At 25.4% G+C, this 20,848-nt stretch overlaps 1 protein-coding gene across 1 annotated transcript; it reads left to right on the top strand.

Moving 5' to 3' along the window:
* Nucleotides 1-17,551: 17,551 nt before the first annotated feature.
* LOC130671350 (N-acetylglucosaminyl-phosphatidylinositol de-N-acetylase) lies at nt 17,552-20,397 on the top strand. Its single transcript, XM_057475191.1, has 5 exons — nt 17,552-18,045; nt 18,156-18,237; nt 18,619-18,815; nt 18,879-19,009; nt 19,086-20,397. The coding sequence occupies exons 1-5, from the start codon at nt 17,733-17,735 to the stop codon at nt 19,224-19,226; spliced, it is 864 nt and encodes a 287-aa protein (XP_057331174.1). The 5' UTR covers nt 17,552-17,732; the 3' UTR covers nt 19,227-20,397.
* The last annotated feature ends 451 nt before the right edge of the window (nt 20,398-20,848 follow it).

The raw sequence follows: 20,848 nt of genomic DNA, 5'->3' as shown, positions 1-20,848 counted from the left end.
TACACTTTATACATGCATAATAGTCTTTATAAAGTACTATTAGTTGATAAAGCGGTGCTGTTTGCAAGCATTTGCTTCAAATCAACACTTTAAAATTTTTGAATTTACATTATTTATTCACAATATTGAATAATAATTTTATTTCTCAAACATCCTCTCTCTTTTACAATTTTACTCTCGCTAGATATTTTATTATCAGAGCGACTTGGTTTTATTATACACGTATACGTGATATGTTATTCTTGCTCGGAAACAAGTGAATCAATACTCAGTTTCATATTTGTACACTCTTTTTAAGTTATACATAATATTATATAAACGCCGTAGCGATTTACCACATAAAGAGTCATTCAGTCATAGACATCGACCCGTGGTATTGATGCGTTGATATTGAGTATCTTTGCTGTAGCCAGTCTCCGTCAGCGCTTACTAGTACTGCTTCAACTGACCACTCTTTCATACTAGTACGAGCCGGCGTCTAAAAGCGTTGTGGTTGCGCGCCAACTGCCAGCCGCGTCAGCGGCGGCGGATACTACGGTAGCTCCCTGTATCTAAATTACCTGTTGGTACTTGGATTATTTTTTCAATATAAAATTATTTATTTATATACACATAGTATTATTATTATTTTTTTTTTAATATAATTTTATTATTTTGATAAAAATATTTAGTTTATTATTTTATTTTTTAAAATTAAACATATAATAATTTTAAAATAGTTAAATATATTAGAGTAATAATATAAAATATTATCGGTTATATAAAATAACTTATTATTATCATTTATTCTATAAAAATTATAAATAAATAAATTTAATAAATTATTTTTAAAAAAAAATTTTTTTAACTATCGTATACAATTGATGTATTGATTTTTATTTATTTATTTATTTAAATGTATATACTTAGTATCTTTAGTTATATATTTTTTTTTTTAATTGAATGTTAAATATATTATAAAAATAATGAAAAATATTATTGATTAAATAAAATAACTTACTCTTATCATTTATTCTATAAAAATTATAAATAAATAAATTTAATAAATTATTTTTTAAAAAATTTTTATTTCAAGTATCGTATACAATTGGTATATTAATTATTATTTATTTGAATGAAAATTATCGGTTATATGAAATAACTAATTCTTAGCATTTATTGTATAAAGATTATAAATAAATTTAATAAGTTATTTTAACAAAATTTTTTTTTAACTATCGTATACAATTGATGAATTGATTATTATTTATTTATTTAAATATATATACATAGTATCTTTATTTATTTTTTTAATTGAATGTTAAATATATTATTGATTATATAAAATAACTTATTCTTATTATTTATTCTATAAAAGATGTAAATAAATAAATTTAATAAATTATTTTTTTAAAAATCTTATTTCAAGTATAGTATACATTTGGTATAATGATTATTATTTATTTGAATGAATATTATTTATGTCTTTCTTTAAATGTTTATACTTTATATTATTATTTTTTAATTGAACATAAAATAAATTATAATAATAATAATAATAAATATTATCAGTTATATAAGATAACTAATCCTTAACATTTATAGTATAAAAATTATAAATAAATAAATTTAATAAATTATTATTTTTTTTTTGTAAATAAATTTAAAAGATGTTATAATAATAATAATAATAATAATAATAATAATAATAATAATAATAATAATAATAATAATAATAATAATAATAATAATAATAATAATAATAATAATAATAATAATAATAATAATAATAAATATTATTGATTATATAAAATAACTTATTCTTATCATTTATTCTATAAAAATTGTAAATATAAAAAAATTTCTATTTCAAGTTTCGTATATATTTGATACATTGATAGTATTACATTTATACAATTGTATATATAAACCATCACATAACATCGTTTGGAAAATATTAAAACAAATAATATTACATTTATGTAAATACTTTTTTTTAACATTTTTATATTTTAATTGACTTTACATTCAATTTCACAATCTGACAAAAAAAAACTTTATTGATACATGAATAAATAATAATAATATTTTTCCAATACCCAATTTTATATAGGTTCATTCTCATATTATTATAACAATATTATACTAAAGTTATATATATTTCTACTAAATTATACTTAGATAAAAATTAATTAATGAATGTAATTATTAATATTTTATTTATTTATTTATTTTTTTCGAAATAAAGTATCGTAATCAGATCATATGTACACATAAATTTTTAAATCAAAATATTATTTTCTACTTACATTCAACATTCGACTTGTCGTATCAAGTTTTTATTATTCTACTATAACAGCTACAACACACATTGGTTCGTAGAGTTTTCAACATCAATGTTTTATCTTGTAAATAAATATTTAAAAACTAGTATAACATATAATAATTATTATTTTTCTATCAAACTTCCATTAAATTTATATTCAATCATATAGGATCCAATTTTTTTTTTTTTTTTTTTTTTTTTTTTCTAAATATATCAACTATATTCAATTAATGTCTCGGTCTAAATTATATTATAATAAACATAAACATTGTAAAAACAAAAAAATTAATACATTTATTTCATTCTTATTTTTCCTCTATAAAAAAATTTCCCTTAAACATTTTCACTCAAGTCTAATGTTCATGATTATTAAATATATTTTATTGATATTTTTTGTCCATAACTAATCATACAAAACAGTTAAGATTTAAATTAAATCGCAAATTCAACTATTTTACAGTACATTTTATTAATTAATAATAAAATTTAATATTATTATTATATTTACAAAACTTCAAATGACTTAGTAAACTGCAATAGTACTTGAACTACGCTTTGAGGGCTTTATGTCCTATAAACGGAGCTGAATTATATTATCAATAAACTAATAATGTTAAACTTTAATAAATTTTTAACTATACATTAGCCACCACATTGTTTTCTTTTTACAAATAAATAAAAATTATTTTACGTATTAAAAATGTTTATTCATTCAAACTCGGCCTTATTCCAATTATTATTATTTTAATCCCTCATTTTTATTCAAATTTCTCATATTCGTTAAAATTTTTCCCATACTCATCTTAAATATTCAAAAATAAGCGGCAAAATTTAACTGCCGTGTTAAATATTAATCTATTATTAACAATTAAATTACTGTAATATAGAGTAATTATTTTTCTATCAAGTTTGCATTATAGTTATTATGAATTATAGTAAGTAAATATATTTTTTTTTATTTCTCTTGGTATTAAGAATAAAAAAAAAAAAAAAAACAAAAAAAACCTCAAGTAAAAAAAAATTTATTTTAATAGAGAAAATGAATATTACAAATTTCAGTTTAACTTAGGAAATAAAATGAAGAAATATCTAGAAAGATCAGATATCTCAATACATATTAAGTAGATTTTGAGGTCAATATACAACTCTAACTATGAACAACTGCGTTAGACTTTTTTGGATTTCTAAACATGATGTAGACTTGAAATGATCTTTTTAAACTTAAATTTTTTTTTTAAATTCAATGATACCTGTGTAGAATTCAATTTAGTTCATATCATATTCGTTTATCCCGAAATTATTTAATTAAAGCGACAAAAAAATATATTCAGTATAATTTTAGAATATAAATTTTTTTTATATGGGCAAGCTGTTTGTATTTTTTATAATTCAATTTTGCTGTTTGACAATTTTTACAGTTACAAAACGATTTAAATTTAAATTTAATTACAAATGAAACTGTTTTTCTTCTAATTACATAGATATCATTAAACTCTTACTGGATTTTTTCAACAAAATATTTACAAAACTTATTTTAAATATAAAGTTATCATTAATTATTCTTTTTATTATTATTTCGTTAAAAATACAGATATTATTTATGACAATGGACATGAAATTCAATTATAATTATTTGAAAATTTTTTTATACTTTGATGCCTTATTGAACATGTTTTATTATAGTCACGAGTCAATGGCGAGAGTAAACTTGCTCTACACTACGCCCGTTACTATTACCGTTTTGCCTCGACGAGCCAACAATCATCAACCAACATAGTGTAACTTTTTTTTATTATTATATACAAATTGAGCTAATTCCACATTAATTGCATTATTTCATAATCATCAATTACAATTACATGTTTATGTTATAAAAATTTTCTTTAATACTAAAATTTCATTTTACATTCACAAATAAATTAAAATCATTTAAAACAATATTTTAGTATCGATCCTTTAACTCTAACAATTTTATATATGTCCTGTAACGAAATTGACACTTACTTTGAAACACTTAAATAATGTTTAGTGCAACTATAGTCAGTCAGGTGCTGACATTAAAACTGCGATCACCTGAATCTTAATAGACATTCTTTCTTTGCCTTTTTTTTTTACCGCTGTAAATTGTGGTATTATTGTTCCTATAGGTTTATCAATATAAGTCATTAATTAATTATTTCTATATATATTTTTTAAGCCCTTTGTCAAAGTGGGATTCAAATATCTTCGATTTTTTAAGCAACTTTTTCTCATTTTTTTAATCAAAAATTCGAGTTTTTTAAAGATTTTTAAATTTTTCACCAAAATTTCATGTAAATATAAACAAATACAACATTCAATGTAAATATAAACAAATAATATTTTCCTACTGTGCATTTATATTTCATAGAATACTAGTCCGTAAAACTAAAAATAATGACTTGGAAAGTATAAAATAAAAAATGAACAAATTTTTTTCGCAATATATCAATAAAGATTTTCAATTTATATAATTGGCACAGTAGGAAAATATTATTTGTTTATATTTACATTGAAATTTTGGTGAAAAATTTAAAAATCTTCAAAAAACTTGAATTTTTTATTTAAAAAATGCGAAAAAGTTGCTTAAAAAATCGAAGATAATTAAATCCCACTTTGACAAAGGGCTTAAAAAATTTGTTTTACAGTCTAGTAAAACATATATTTTCTTTAAGAAAATTAAAAATATCAGACTTCAAAAAAAGTCCAAATTTGAGTCAAAATGTAAGAAAAAAACGGTAAAAAAGAAAAATTTTTTTTTCGAAGACTACATTTAAACTTGAAGAAAATAGCCACTACCGAAATGAAATTACGATAATTTAATCAGGAGTTATAAATTTCTGAAAATTACCTCATCGTTATTTTTTCGCGATTTTCAAAAATTCATATCTCCAAGGTTTTTGAAAATTAAGGGCTCAAAATTTAGGATTAGGTGTCTTTTTATATGTACAAAAACATATAAAAAATTTTTAAAATCAGGTGATTTGGCATGGAATGACCGATATATATATATATATATATATATATATATATATATATATATATATATATATATATATATATACATAATATGTACTTGTTTCCTTAAGGATACATATATTTAATTTTTTTTAACTATAATTATTCAACAATTTTTTTACACTAATAATTTATTAAGCATCTCTATTTTCATTCACGAGTCAACAACATGAGTACATTTATACTGTACTCTATAGTTCGTCATTACCTACGCTTTGCTTCGTCCAATAAACAATCATTAAGCAACATAGTCTAACTTTTTCATAAATCACATATTATAATTTTTTCACATTTCATTACCTATATTAAACAATTCTTTAATATTAATTAAGAAAAATGTTAATATTTATATTTTTATTGATTACATTTTTTAATCAAAACTTAAGAAAAGAAAAAATATAAATAATACACACAATATTGAGGCGTTATATTTTATTAAAGTGATAATAGTATTCTCTTTTCATTGTGTGGTAAAATCATTTTATTTTTTTTTTTCTGATTATATCTAGACATAAATTTAAAAATTCAACAGTAATCATTAGAGTGGTCCAAAAAAAAAAAAAGTCTCTTGCCTATTATTCCAAAAGCTTCTCTAAGATATAAAAAAAATTCCCTCTAAAGCACAGCTTTATATCTCAATTCTCCACGAAGCTCAATAAAGTTGTATTTTGCCATTTAAATAACACGTAAAAAAATTTTTTTTACATTTGCATCCGGTAAAACTACGAAAAAAAATTTTTTCTGTATTTTTCATCAATCATTCTTGTAGGAAATTTAATTTTCTACAAAAAAGTATAAAAATAGTTTTTTCGTAATCTTAACGGTTAAAAAGTTATTGAGCTTTAAGTACTCGTTACTAAGTAAATTTGAAGGAAGATAGTTTTAAGGCAACTCTTTAATGGAATTGACACCATTACTAGATAATTTGTTTAATTTTTATAGATTTGAAATAATTTTCAACTTTTTGAAAAGTTTTTTGGTGACTGCATGTATTTATTTCGAAATTAATCAATTTCTAAACTGTTTATAATAGTTAAATAATTCAATAATCGTTTATATCATTATGAATAATTTTTCTTATTACAATTTGAATATTATCTCGAAATTTAAATCAAGAGCAAGCTAGTGCTTGAGGATGGATACTGAATTTAATTTTCTTCATATCTGATTAAATTTTCTTTTATTGCGAATATTTGAAGCTCAATAACTTTTTACCCGTTAGGATTACGAAAAAACTAATTCAGTACTTTTTTGTAGAGAATTATATTTCCTACAAGAATAATTGATGGAAAATTCAGAGAAAAATTTTTTTCGTAGTTTTACCGGATGAAAACGTAAAAAAAATTTTTTTACGTGTTATTTAAATGGGGAAATATCAATTTATTGAGCTTCTTGAAGAATTGAGATATCAAGCTGCGTTTTGGAGGGAATTTTTTTTATACTTTTAGAAAAGCTTTTAAGACAATAGCACTTGAAAAAAAAAAAAAAAAAAATGTTTTTTTTTGGACCACTCTAGTAATCATGGTTCACAACGTTTTTTACATTAATCTTTTATCTTTTGTAGCTTATTAATCAATAAAATTCTATTTCTTATAAGAAAATTTTTCTTTTTGACAATTTCTAAAATTATAAAACAATTGAAATAATAATTGAATTAAAAATGAAACTGTTATTTTTAAAATTATAGATATTTTTCATGTATATTAAATTTTTATAGTTGTCATAACTTTAATGACTTGGTAAACTGCGGTAGTACTTGAGCTAGGACTTATGAGTGCAATTAGCTTAGGCAGTTGCTTATTAACGTCCAATAAATTATATTATAATCAACATAAAAAAGAAAAAAAAATTGTTTTCATCATAGTCTTAATAAAAAGAACCCAAAAACTCAGATAAAAAACAAAAAAAAATTAATTATAATATATTTACAGTTCTTTTATTTTTATTGAGTTGACTCAAGACTATGGCATGTTATATTTATTAAAAACAATTTGTTGATATATTTTTTTCTTTTTATATTATTAAGGCCTTCGATATTCTTTAACGTTTATTAATATCGTTATGCATTAGTAGATAGATATCCTATAATTTATTTCGATAATTTATAGAACCATAAATTTTTTTTTTTTGTCCAAATCTAATCATACAAACCAATTGCAATTATAAATTTAACTTTATTTTATTTAAATTTTTATGATTTAGTAAACTGCGGTAGTACATGAGATATACTTAGACTGCAGTTATCTTAAACAATTTCACTCTTATTAATAAATCTTTATAACAAACAAAATCCTTCAATCTTAATAATTTTATAACCAAATTATCCACTTAAATGAACAATAAACATTTTTATTTTCTTTTTTAAATTTTTATTTATACAAATCTTTTGTCATATTTTAATTTCAAATAACTTTAATCTCGGGGTTTTTTTTTTCTTTGTTTTTAAGTTAATCTATGAATATAATTAATATTATTTCTAATATAAGCATAACGTATTCTCATTATTGATCATTGATCGAGCATAGTTACAAGTTGACTTTTTGTGCCAGGTTGTTATTACTCTACTATTACCGTTACAACACTCATTCGCTCACAAAGTCTTTTACGTTTAACCTTGTATATTTTAATATCTTATCAATCAACAACAGTTCATACTGAATTATTATCAAGTCAAAATTAAATTACTACAATATATATGTAGTAATAAATTTTTCAATAGAATCAGTCTTTATAACAAAAATTAAAAAAAAAATTCATGATATATAATGCACTTACAGTAAGTTTATTTTTTTTTATAAAATAAAAATTCATCTCGAATTGACTGACTTTTTCTTCTTTAATTAATATCATTACAAATTATTACATATATCTACAAATTTTTCTTTTTGAAAACTATAAATATAACTGTTATTTGAATAATTTTCTATTTCCATAACATTCATTTATACTTTTATAGTTTACGTCTCATTAAATAAAAAATTTAATTTAGTATTATATTATGTCTACCAATTATTAATAACTTAGTAAACTGCGGTAGTACTTGTATTGTGCATTGAATTAAGTTGGCTTTGGCAATCTTAAAAAATATAGTTCAATTTAAAAAAAAAAAAAAAAAAAAAAAAAAAAAAAAAACATGAAATTTTTAATTTTAATACAAATCCTAATTTTTATAAATGGACATTAAACTTAATTACAACTATTTACACACATCTTTGTCTCACGAGTAAACGGCGGGAGTAAGCCTACTGCACTCAATGCCTAACAGTACTAACGCTTTGCCTCAACCAAGCAACACTTATCAACCAACATATTTTATTTTAATTTTTTACAACTATTTTACAATCGTTTATGTTTTCTAATAGAATTAGGTTTAAATAGTTTATTTACATCTTTTGTCTAATATGTACAAGTAAATGGTGAGAGAATTTTAATTTGACCTGAATCTGTTTAGAAAATCTTATTAAATCCAATAAATTCTCAGAGGTTTTATGAGAATAAATAAATTCTATAGTCCAGTATCGGCCTTATACACACAGCTATGAGAATCTATCGTCATTTTTAATCATGAATTTGCTCCAAAAATTTTTCGTCTTGTCAATCCGTATCGATTCTAAAATTAATTTATTACTTATTTAAATTGGACTTGGGATGATATGTAGAGAAACTTGAATAAGTATTCACTATACTAAGCGTTCAATTCAAAAACTTTAAATAAATTCTCTCAGTCTAACAAGTCAGTATAAATTGTGAAATTAATTTACCACCTGTATAAAATCAACTCTGGATTATTTTTATCGATATCCTTAATCATAATTTAAGTTGTTAAGGAAAAATTCATGATGAAAGTCATATAAGAGACAAGACCTGAATTTCAAACGTCTTTTTTCAATTTTCCACTTTTAAATACTCTTTATGTGTCTATTAATTCATTATAAATATTAAAACTCCTTAAGAAGTAATTTTTTTTTTTTAATTATACACTTGGTGGTTGTTAAATATATTTATTTTTATTGTATTAACAATTCTATCCATACATTTTTTTCTTTACAATATAAACAGAAATTATATTCAATTTTATTCAACTATAGCAAACAGTTATAATTATAATAATAAATCAACCAAGTTTATTTATTTCACTATTCATGTAATTATTTTCTCGTATATTTATTTTTTATTATGTATAAAAATCAGTAGATCCAATTGACAGGTACATTAGGGTGTTTCAAAAAAATAAACAATTTTTTTTTTTTTTTTTATAGTATCCAAAAATTGAAAGTATAACTAAAAATAAAAATTTTGGTACCATTCCGAGCTCTTAATGATGATATTAAGGTTTGCCTCAATCCATTTTTCTATTTTCCATTTAAATAACACGGGAAAAAAAATTTTTAACTTCCCGCTAAGAAAATCGACGATTTTCGAAAAATTGGGAAGTTATTGTTTTCACCCCGATTTGCGAAAATCGAAATTTCATCAGATGTCGACGTCCTGAGGTCCTAGGAAGCTATTCTGACTATTTTTAGAATGATGTCCGAGTGTCTGTATGTATGTATGTGTGTGTGTGTGTGTGTGTGTGTGTGTGTGTGTGTGTGTGTGTGTGTGTGTGTGTGTGTGTGTGTGTGTGTGTGTGTGTGTGTGTGTGTGTGTGTGTGTGTGTGTGTGTGTGTGTGTGTGTGTGTGTGTATGTGTGTGACCGGCTTATAACTTTTTAACTAATGAACCGATTTGGATGGTTAACCCATACGGAGTCGCCGATGCTCAAAAAAAATCTACGATCGACCGAGGCTCGGCTACCAATGCTCGGTCGAGCGTCGGTGTTCCATTATCAGCCTATGGCTGTGACACCATCGGTAACCGAACTATAGTAATAACAATGAAATCCGATCATCAACCGATTCTCGGTCGACGATATGATAAATTTTCTTTTGCGCATGCGCACTAAATATCACATCAGCTATTTTTAAGCATTATTTACCTGTAATACTTTTTATTAGACCGAAGCAATTCTTACTGAATATAACCGAAAATAAATTTATCGTTATGATTAAAGAAAATTTTGTAATTTATAAAATCATGTCTGATCGTGTAAGAAAACATCGGGCATTATAAAAATACATGGATAATAGATCTCAACCGCCTAATACACCCTCAGTGTTAATTGTTAATCATCATATTATAAATGATGGTGATCATGATAATTTACACGGTGAAACAATTGTGAATAATGTTGTGAATAAAGAAATTAATTATAGTGTATTTAATAGTAATAATGAAAGTGATGAGAATAGTTTTAGTGATTGTGGAGATGATACACTCAGAGAAAAAAAAATTTTTTTCGAGTATTTTTTATACTTATTTGTGTAAATACTTAAAACAAGAAATTTTTCCTGAATTGAAGTATAATATTTCTTATTTTGAGCAACTATTGCTTCGATCTAATAATATATTACTAGATACATAAGTTTCTTGTAACAAGAAATTATTTCTTGAATTGTGTTGACATATTTTTATATATTAAAAAAAGCAATTACGTAAGCCAAGAAAAATCTTTCTTTGACCAAGCAATTTTTTTCCAAGTTCGAAAATATTTTTTTCTCAAATCAAGAAACTTATTCTTGGCTAAAGACATTTTTTGTATTAAGTCAAAAAAAAAAGTTCTTGAACTAAAACGAAAAAAAATTTTAAACTAAGTAAAAAAATTTCTTAGCCCAAGTGATTTTTTTTTTCAGTTCGAGAGTATTTTTTTCTCAGCTTGAGGAATTTTTTTTCATGGTGTGACAAATCACAACAGTTACACGTATAAAAAAAAAAATTATTAAAAAAAAAAACAAATGAACGCAAAAAAAATAATGCGTGTAAAAAAAAATAAATAAATTTAAATGAATAAAGAGAGAGAGAGAAAAAATAAAGCGAGTGAAAATAACAAAGTGTGCAGACGCAGAGTGCAAGAGAAAAAATTAGTACCAAGAGTCACCGCTAGTCGCAGAAGAGCGCTGCAACATTTTCCTAGTTGGACAGTTAGAATAGAAGTAATAAGTTCCGCTCAAAGGAGTGAAAAAGTCGCTCTGGCAACTACTCGCTACAGGAGAATATCCTAGTAGAAAAGAACAAGTACCCTTGGGGAAAATACTTAAGAGTAGATTTTTGGAATGCTTTTCAGTCATATCAAACAGCGCAGAGGAATCCGAAGAAGAATCCATACGGATTATGTTTAGATACAGAATATAAATGTTTAAGTAGTGAACTTGAATATTTTATATACTAAATGAGAATGTTTAATTATGTTTCTCAAGTATTGTAATTACTAAAGATAAATTTTTAATTTCTGAACTTAAGTTGTTCAAATACTAAATGAAAATATATAATTATTAAATTTAAGAATTTTAAATGCTAAATTAACATATTTAAATATCGATCACGAGTATTGTAAATACTAATCTTCAATTTTTAATTATTGAACTTGAGTATTTAAACTTCTAGATGTGAATTTTTATTATTTAATTGGAGTATTTTCATTACTAAATTAAATTTTTTAATCATTTATTTCAAGTATGTTAGATACTAAATTTTGGTCGGTCAATATTCTTGGCTGAGACAAAATTATTAGGATGAGCCGATCCTAGGCAACTACAATAGGATAATCCTCGTATCATATCCTCGGCCGATACTCGGTTACTATCCTCGGCCGATGCTCAATCGGCAGCCTCGCGCTGATGTTAACATCCGATGCCCAGCGAGTCTTGCTCCTATACATATTCCGATCCTCAGCCGATGCTCGAGGATCGGACGGCTATCATAGTCCGATGATCAACCGATCACCGTGCTCTGTATGGGAAGGCCGCAATCGAAAGCGCTTGTTGGCCATCAACTTTTCTAAAAATTCCAGATCATTTGATTAAGTAGATTCGAAAATATTGGCGAATTACGGAAAAAATTTTTTTTTCCTAGTTTTTTATTGATTTCTCAGAAACGACTCAAACGATCGACTTCAAAATCTAATCAGCTCTAGAACTCAATAAAACGCGTCGATTGCCGCCTCAACCATCAAAATCGGTTCATTCGTTCGTGAGATATCGTGGGCAAAAGAAATGCCAAAAAACGTTTTTTTGCGAACATCTTTGAAACGACTTAACCATACAATTTCAAAATTTGATCAGCTCTAGAACTCAATAAAACACGTCGATTGCCGCCTTAACCATTGAAATCGGTCGATTCGTTCGTGAGATATCGTGGGAAAAAGAAATTCTAAAAACGGTTTTTTTCGAAAAGAATGGGATACAATAGTATTTTCGAGCTCGAAGAGCTCGAGAATATACTCACAACAATGTTTTCGAGCTCAAGGAGCTCGAAAACAGCGGGAAGTTTTGGGGCTGGCCCGCAGGGTCAACCGATAAACAGATTTTTTCTTTTTAGAATTTTCCAGCTCATAAACTAATCAACGCTCTACAAAAAAAGTCTCTTATCATTTTTTGGTAAATCCTACTGTTCAAAAGTTATTTAAGCTTCAAGTCAAATTTATAGTAAATTTTGAGATTTTTTTACTTTTCCGGCAAAACTATCAGTCTTATCAAAAAATATCATAGGAACTTTTTTGTAGATAATTTTATTCCTTACAAATTATTACGAATAAAGTTTTTCGAAATTCTACGTTGTTTTCAAGTTATTTCCATTTCAATGTCAAGCTCTTAAAAAAAAAGATTTCTGATTAATTTTAAGAGCTTGACATTGAAATGAAAATAAATTGAAAACAATGCTGAATTTCGAAAAATTTTATTTGTAATAATTTGTAAGGAATAAAATTACCTACAAAAAATGTCCGTGACATTTTGTAATAAGACTGATAGTTTCGCCGGAAAAGTGAAAAGATCTCAAAATTTACTATAAATTTGACTTGAAACTTAAATAACTTTTGAACAGTGGGATTTATCAGAAAATGATAAGAGATTTTTTTTATAGAGCGTTTAATTTCCTACACAAACTTTTATTGCGCATAAAAATCCGTTGAGTAGTCTGTAAGCTAGAAAATTCTAAAAAAAAAAAAAAATTTTTCCAATGTTATTTAAATGGAAAATAGAAAAATGGTTTGAAGCAAACCTTAATATTATTATTAAGAGCTCGGATTGGCACCAAAATTTTTATTTTCAGGTATACTTTTAATTTTTGAATACCAAAAAAAAATTTTTTTTTTCTGAAACACCCTAAGGTACATATTGATGTTCAGTAGCCAATTCGTCCAATGCACCAACTATATGACGAAATGTATTGACAAAATCTTCATTAACGATTACTAAATCGATATATTTTCCATAAACTCTGTACAGCCACTGATTCTTCTAATATCAACCTTGAATAGTCTTCCTATTTTTAAATGAAAATTTATATAATTATAAATACTTATTACTTATGAATCAATCTAATTAATGGTAATTTAATTTATTCAATTGAAAAAAAAAGTAACCATGCAAAATACAAACCTCCTACAATAATGCAAGTGATTCTACGGTCCTAGCACGTCGGGAACTTTGACGATCAAACTACTCGTACACCAATCACATTTCTAAAAAAAAATATCCCATACAGGAGCTGCCAGAGTTGAACAACGGGTCCCTACTTGGCCCAGCACTGGGGAACCTAGCTTTGGCACACCTATATTGGGCCAGGACTGGGTAACCTAGCCTTGGCCGTCCAATGGCAAGCAAGACTTAGGCCAAGACTGGGTAACCTAGCCTTGGCCGTTACAATGATTACCCGGGCTTGGGCCAAGGTAGGATTACCCAAGTTTGGATATACCCATGGTTTATACAAGTAGATCATATAAATGTACCAGTTCAACGTTAGTAGGGTCGTCCAGTAGCTACCGTTCGGACCCAGTAATCAGAAGGACGGCAGTTCGCGCCCAGAGTCCAGCAGAATTTCCACCGAGTTTTTTTCACATCATTTACCTCCCTTAAATAATTAAAACGTTAATGATCATGAATTCTACGAGGTTAATAATAATAAATTTTGTTTAATTAAATTTATTCGTTTCCTGGAAGCCTGGGCCAGGTCTGGCAACCAAGCATGGGCCAGGTCTGGTAACCAAGCATGGGCCAGGTCTGGAAACCAGGCTTGGCCCGAGATTATCATTCCAGACTTCTACCAAAGCTGGGCCAAGACTGGCTTACAAGCCTGGCCCAAGGTTCTACAAAGTTGGGCCAAGTTTGGGCCCGTGGTACTTTCCTCTCTGGGATATACTCCAAATTATTAAAACCATCATACAATCCAAAATTACTTTTTAACTCAATGATTACTTCCGAGGTAAGTATTTAAGATTTATTTTTTCAATAAACTCAGTTCATAATTATCGTATCGACTCGTTTTTGGACTCATTATTTTCTTCACAATATTTACTACAAAAAAGTGTAATAATAAATTTTACAATATTTTTATTAGTTTTCAAGATATTCGAGCTTTAAAAAATTATAAAAAAATATCATCAATTTCATTTATTAATTAGACTAATTTAAAAATTAATTATCCCAGTCTAATTGTTATACATACTTTTGTAAGCACTCATATTTTTTGTCACAAAATTTAGTGTTCTATTATATTTATAAATTATCAATAACTTAGTAATAAGCTGCGGCACTTAATTTAAATACATAGTCTATAATATTCTGTTTTACTTCTTAATATTATACTCTCAAAAAAACATGGCATTTAAAATTTTAATACAAATACTAATAATAATAATTAATGGACATGAAACTCAATCATAACTATTTACAGATTTTCTTGCATTTGGTGCTTCATTACACATATTCAAGTCTCACGAGTGAACGGCGGGAGTAGGCCTACTGTACTAAATGCCCAACACCACTAGCGCTTTGCCTCAACCAAGCAACACTTATCAACCAACATATTTTAATTTCTTACAATTACTTAACGATTTGTTTTGTGATTTGTGAACAGTTAACTTTGGCAATCCCTTTTATACATTTTATATACCGTTCGCCATTTTCCATCGAATACTATCCCAAATAATATAGTTCAATTTTACCATTTATTTTATATACTTATATTTGTTAATTTTCATACATAATCTATGATATTCTCTTATACTGTTAATATTAAATTCTCAAAAAAACATGAAATTTTAAATTTTCATAAAAATACTAAAAATTCTAAATAATTATAACTATTTACGTTTTTTCTCGCATTTGATGCTTCATTGCCCATCTCCAAGTCTCACGAGTAAACGGCGGGAGTAGGCCTACTGCACTCAAAGCCCAACACCGCTAACGCTATGCCTCAACCAAGCAACACTCATGAACCAACATAGTTTAATTTTTTATAATTACTTTCTAATTGTTTGTTTTTCAATAGAATTTTGTTTAATATTTTATTTACATCTTTTGTCTAATATGTACGAGTAAATCGCGAAAGAATTTTAATTTGACCTTTAATAACTCTTCAAGAATAAGATTTCCCATAAAATGATACGAAACCTTTTTTATATGCCGTTTAATTTTCAACACAAATGTATCAAGCCCATTTTTGTACAGTAAAATTCGCTGACGAGATGTAACATTCTCATTAAAATAAAAAATTTTCTTATATTCATGAAGAAAAAAAAATAAATTAATAAATAAAATAGCCGATTTATTTCGTTAAATTAACAAATCTATTATAACGAATTATGCAGTGATCAAAGAGAGACTGTTAAAGACGAAAATTTAGTGTAATTTTTACTTGAAATTTTTTAAGAATTCTTTCGTGGTGGTTGTGATTATTTTTAATATATTTTAAGAATTGATTTGGCAATAACATATAATAAATGTTACTTTCGTATGAAATAACAATTTGTGTGTTAAATTGATTCTTTTCTTACTGTGCGAACTAATTTTTGCTATTTTTGTTCAAACAACATGCATTTTTTGTTTTTATTAAATGGAAATTAATTTTTATCAATTTATAGCAATTTTTTGAAGATTAAATTGAAAATTTTGTAAATTAAAAAAGTGAATTACAAAATCATTCCACGTGGATAAAAAAGTTCAACTGCTGAAAAGCTTCTTTTTATATTTAGGTTTTCAAAGCTTATTGTTAAAAAATCCGGACAAAAAATAAAATACTGCCCTGACATGAGTGTGAACGTAGCAAACATCAGACAATTTTTAAATTATTAATAAATATAGTAAATAATTAATAAAATAAAATAAAAATGCTCATTTCAAAAATTTAAAAATCAATTAGTTTTTATAAATATTATTTTTTAAATTATTTCTTCTATTTAATTATAATTTTAAATTTGTCTGATGTCTGATACATTCATACTCGTTGCTCTGACTGCTCCGGACATCATGAAAACCAGGGCATGTCCAAGGAACTTCAGACTGATGGTAACGCTTCAAATCATTGTATCACATTCTTCAGCAGAAAGCAGGTAAGCTTGCTCACTATCTGTTTTAACATTCTTATATTAAGAGCTATCCGTGAGTGAGACATTTAATTTCTGCTGTCAACTGCAATGTTTCTTGATTGATAACATTATGGAGAGTATACCCTATATATTCCAATATATTTTGAACCGGCTGTTGTCCTTATATTCGAATTGACATTTTATCCTCGTTTCCTTTTGTGTCAGTTTGTGCCCCCTGTTAATTTTCTCTTTCTGCATACTATATGGTAGTATCCGATTCTTCATCGAAGTATAATAATCTGTCGTTAGACCCCGGAGTTATCGGAGACATGATTTGATTAGTCTCCCAAGTGCTATATGGTTTACTTCTTTGCCTTTTAGCTTTCTGTATTTCCCTGCCTGCCTCGTTCCTTCTAACTTTTTGTTTAACACTGATTTTATTATTTCTTGCTGAATCTACCATTGAGAGCAGTTTTTTGATAACATTTCATGAGCCTACCTACAGTTGGGAAATCTTAGATTCATATGCTCGTGCAGTCCCTTACCTCGTGGTTAGTTAGCCTAAGTTCGGTTCTTTGAAACTATAATTATCTTATAGGATTGCTAAATCAAACAAATAATTTTTTACTTTCCATACGATTAGTGCCAACTAGTCGTTAGGACGAAAATTTCTACAACCGATGATTTCCATATACTAACTTATCGATTCAACTATAGCGGCAAATTCAAATACCATCCAAGTCATGATAGATGCCCGTTGAAATTGGTCGATAGAAGTAGTTTTTATCATCAGAGCCAATTGTATAATTCTCATGATATAAAATAACCTCTATCATAATATATATCTTATATGTGGTTATAAAATTAAATGATTAAATTATCCCTCACTAATAAAATAAGATTTCCTAGTGAAGAAGCAATGACGGTACTCGGTAATTTGTGAATTAAGAAAAGTAATCAGCGATACTGATAGTAGGAAAAAAGAAAGAAATGTTTGATATAAAATCACCAACTCGTTTTATTAATGAACAAATCAATGAAATTGGGCAATGGTGGTCGTGGTATATAAGAGAAATAACGTGTCAACTAATTATAACACCGATTGCATATTTATTGGTTTGCATTGTACTTTATTTTATTTTGAAACGAGTTAATCATCAAGCATGGCAATTACCAGGACCACCGTCAAAAATATTATTTGTCACAGCACATCCTGATGATGAAATCATGTTTTTTGGACCTATGATTTATTGGCTAAGTAGATTTAAAACTACAAGCATTTATTTATTATGCTTTACTAATGGTATTTATTATTTTATTAAATTTATTAAGTTTTTTTATTAACATCATTAATAATATATTTTAATAAATACCAGATAACGTGTCTATCAATATATGTAAGTGTGTTTATAGGTGGACATAAAAGACGAAAAGAAGAATTATGGGCTGCTGCTAAAATAATAGGCATACCAGAAGCTAATATTACTATAATAATGTAAGTTATTACATGTTACTATTGTCGAGCAAATTTATTATTAGTAATAATCTTTAAGTTTTTATTATTGATATTACTCTTGCTATTTATATCAACTAGTTTATTTCTAAAAAAACACTATTTTTATGACTTACAAATTTTTCATAGACAAACAAACACTTATTTAGTTACTAGGTAAATTTCATGGAAATTTAGTTCTGATAGATCTTACATAAAGTTTTATAATAATAATAATAATAATAAAAGACTAGAAGATAATATCAGTAATTAATTCTAGTTTAAGAGAAATTAAATTATCAATAATTAGTGGGAACAATAAATACTTGGTATGCTTAGAAAAGTAATTAAAATTTTAATTTATTACTATTTAAATTGTTGTAGAAATTCAGAGTTACCTGATGATCCTAAAGTACAATGGCCCGGCAATATTGTCTCCGAAAACATATTACATTATATCGAAACATATAAAATGAATGCTGTAGTTACCTTTGATAAGCGTGGTGTGAGTGGCCATAAAAATCATATATCATTATATTATGCCATTGCTTCTTTATGCATAGAAAATAAAATACCTTCATGTAAGTATTCAATTTAAATATTTATTTTGTTAATAATTAATTGATAATTGTATAATTTTTCAGATTGTAAACTTTATATTCTTGAGTCTGTAAATATTATAAGAAAATATGTACAGTTATTAGATTTACCAATCAGTTTATTGACGTCTTCCTATTGGTATTTAGTCACTTATGAGCAGCGTAAAATTATACATGTAAGTAATTTATTTTTTTAATTAATCTTAATTATTAGTAATAATAATAATAATACTTTATTGAAATATTTTTTAGTCTGCAATGAAGGCTCATAAATCTCAGTATGTGTGGTTTCGTAAATTGTATATGATGTTTTCACGTTACACATTTATAAATACTCTTCATGAAATGAATGCATTAGATTTGGAATTTGATCTTCAATACGATGACGACTGATTATTAAATTTAAACTAAAAAAAAAAAAAAACGCTTTGTATTTCTAATTCATGTAAATTATACATAACAATTAAAACTTGTACATAAAACTTAAAAAATCACTGAAAATAATAATTATAATTATGATAACATAAATAAAAATAAACAACTTGTAATATTCACTCGAATATTTAACTTTATTTATTTTGAACGTTAGAATTAAAGATACAATTTTTAAAATCTCTATAACTATTTTACGTAAAACGATCAAATAATTATTTATTAAAATACTTAATAAAGCATGTTGATATCGAACAAGATATTGATGAATAAAATTCATTATGTGCCTTCGGTAGGCTCGCTCGATTATATAATTACATCGCCACAATTACTTCAATGTATTAACGGAGTAATTTTTTTTTTCTTATACATTCATTTTAAACTTTAAAATTCAGCAACTTTTAAATACGCTAAAGATTTTTATATTTAATACAACTTTCATTAACCTTTAAAGCTAATAAACTTTTCTACATCTAACTGCGCTAAAAGATATAATCTATAAATATTTAACTTTTAAAATCTGTTCAGTAATTTCATAGATTTTTAATTAACAGACATTCTTAAATTTTTTTCTCCCGCACTCAAGTGAGAAAACGATATTATTTTTGTTGCACTAATACAGTAATCACGAACTTTAGCCGAGTTTTCCTCTCAAATAAATAGGTATCATCAAGAAATTAGAGCGCACTTCGCTAGATTAGACAGTAGTGCATCAATGTACCGTCTGCAGTTTGTATTTAGAGATTTTGATTCCGAGAAAAACTCAGCCGAAAATATCTGATGACCAATGTTAAGTAATATAATATTTTTTAATACATTTATATTCTTTTAAATTTTTATTATTAAAATTATTTATTTAACTAACGTTAATTGAATAAGTATATATATTATTTTTATAGAATCTATATTCTTTAAAACTTTCTTTGTGGTTTTATGTGTTCGTACTTGTTTTTTTTTTAAATATCACCATTAGGCTTTATTGTAATTCAATATCGACGATTTGGCACGATAATTAAAAATATTTATTGTAAATTGAAATGAGCAAGAGAAATTATCACGATAATTTTTATCACGAATTACTCTTTTAATTATTAGAAATAACATTTAACTTAGTATTTTATGTTTTGAACACAAACAATTTAAAAAAATTTTTTTTTTTTCAATAAAGAAAAACAATTAAATTACAGATAATCTCTAAGGTTAAAATCCTCACTCAAGTGTTACACAAACTTTGTAATCGGTAATTATTAAAAAAAAAAATTTTATTTACATTAAAAAAAAATTTTCATAAATTTATTTATATTTACTTTGTATGTACTTAATTTAAATCAGTCGCAAATAATTTAATAAATATCAAAACAGTGTTTACAAAAAAAATCCAAATATTAACTTATAAATTAATTTTAACTTTTTTTTTATTCAGAAACTTTCTTGATTTCAAGACTGAAGAGATAAAAAATTTTAGTACCGTAGATCGATGTAAAGTTTTTTTCAAAGCCTATGTAAATAAATTTTATAAGTAAATAATATGTAATTATAATAAGTCACCTATAAAGATACAGAATTAAAATATTGCAACAATA

Source organism: Microplitis mediator, chromosome 7, assembly GCF_029852145.1.
Source record: "Microplitis mediator isolate UGA2020A chromosome 7, iyMicMedi2.1, whole genome shotgun sequence".
Classification (NCBI taxonomy): Eukaryota; Metazoa; Arthropoda; class Insecta; order Hymenoptera; family Braconidae; genus Microplitis; species Microplitis mediator.
The sequence above is the reverse complement of the archived record's forward strand: the minus strand, read 5'-3'. Positions and strand labels throughout refer to the sequence as shown.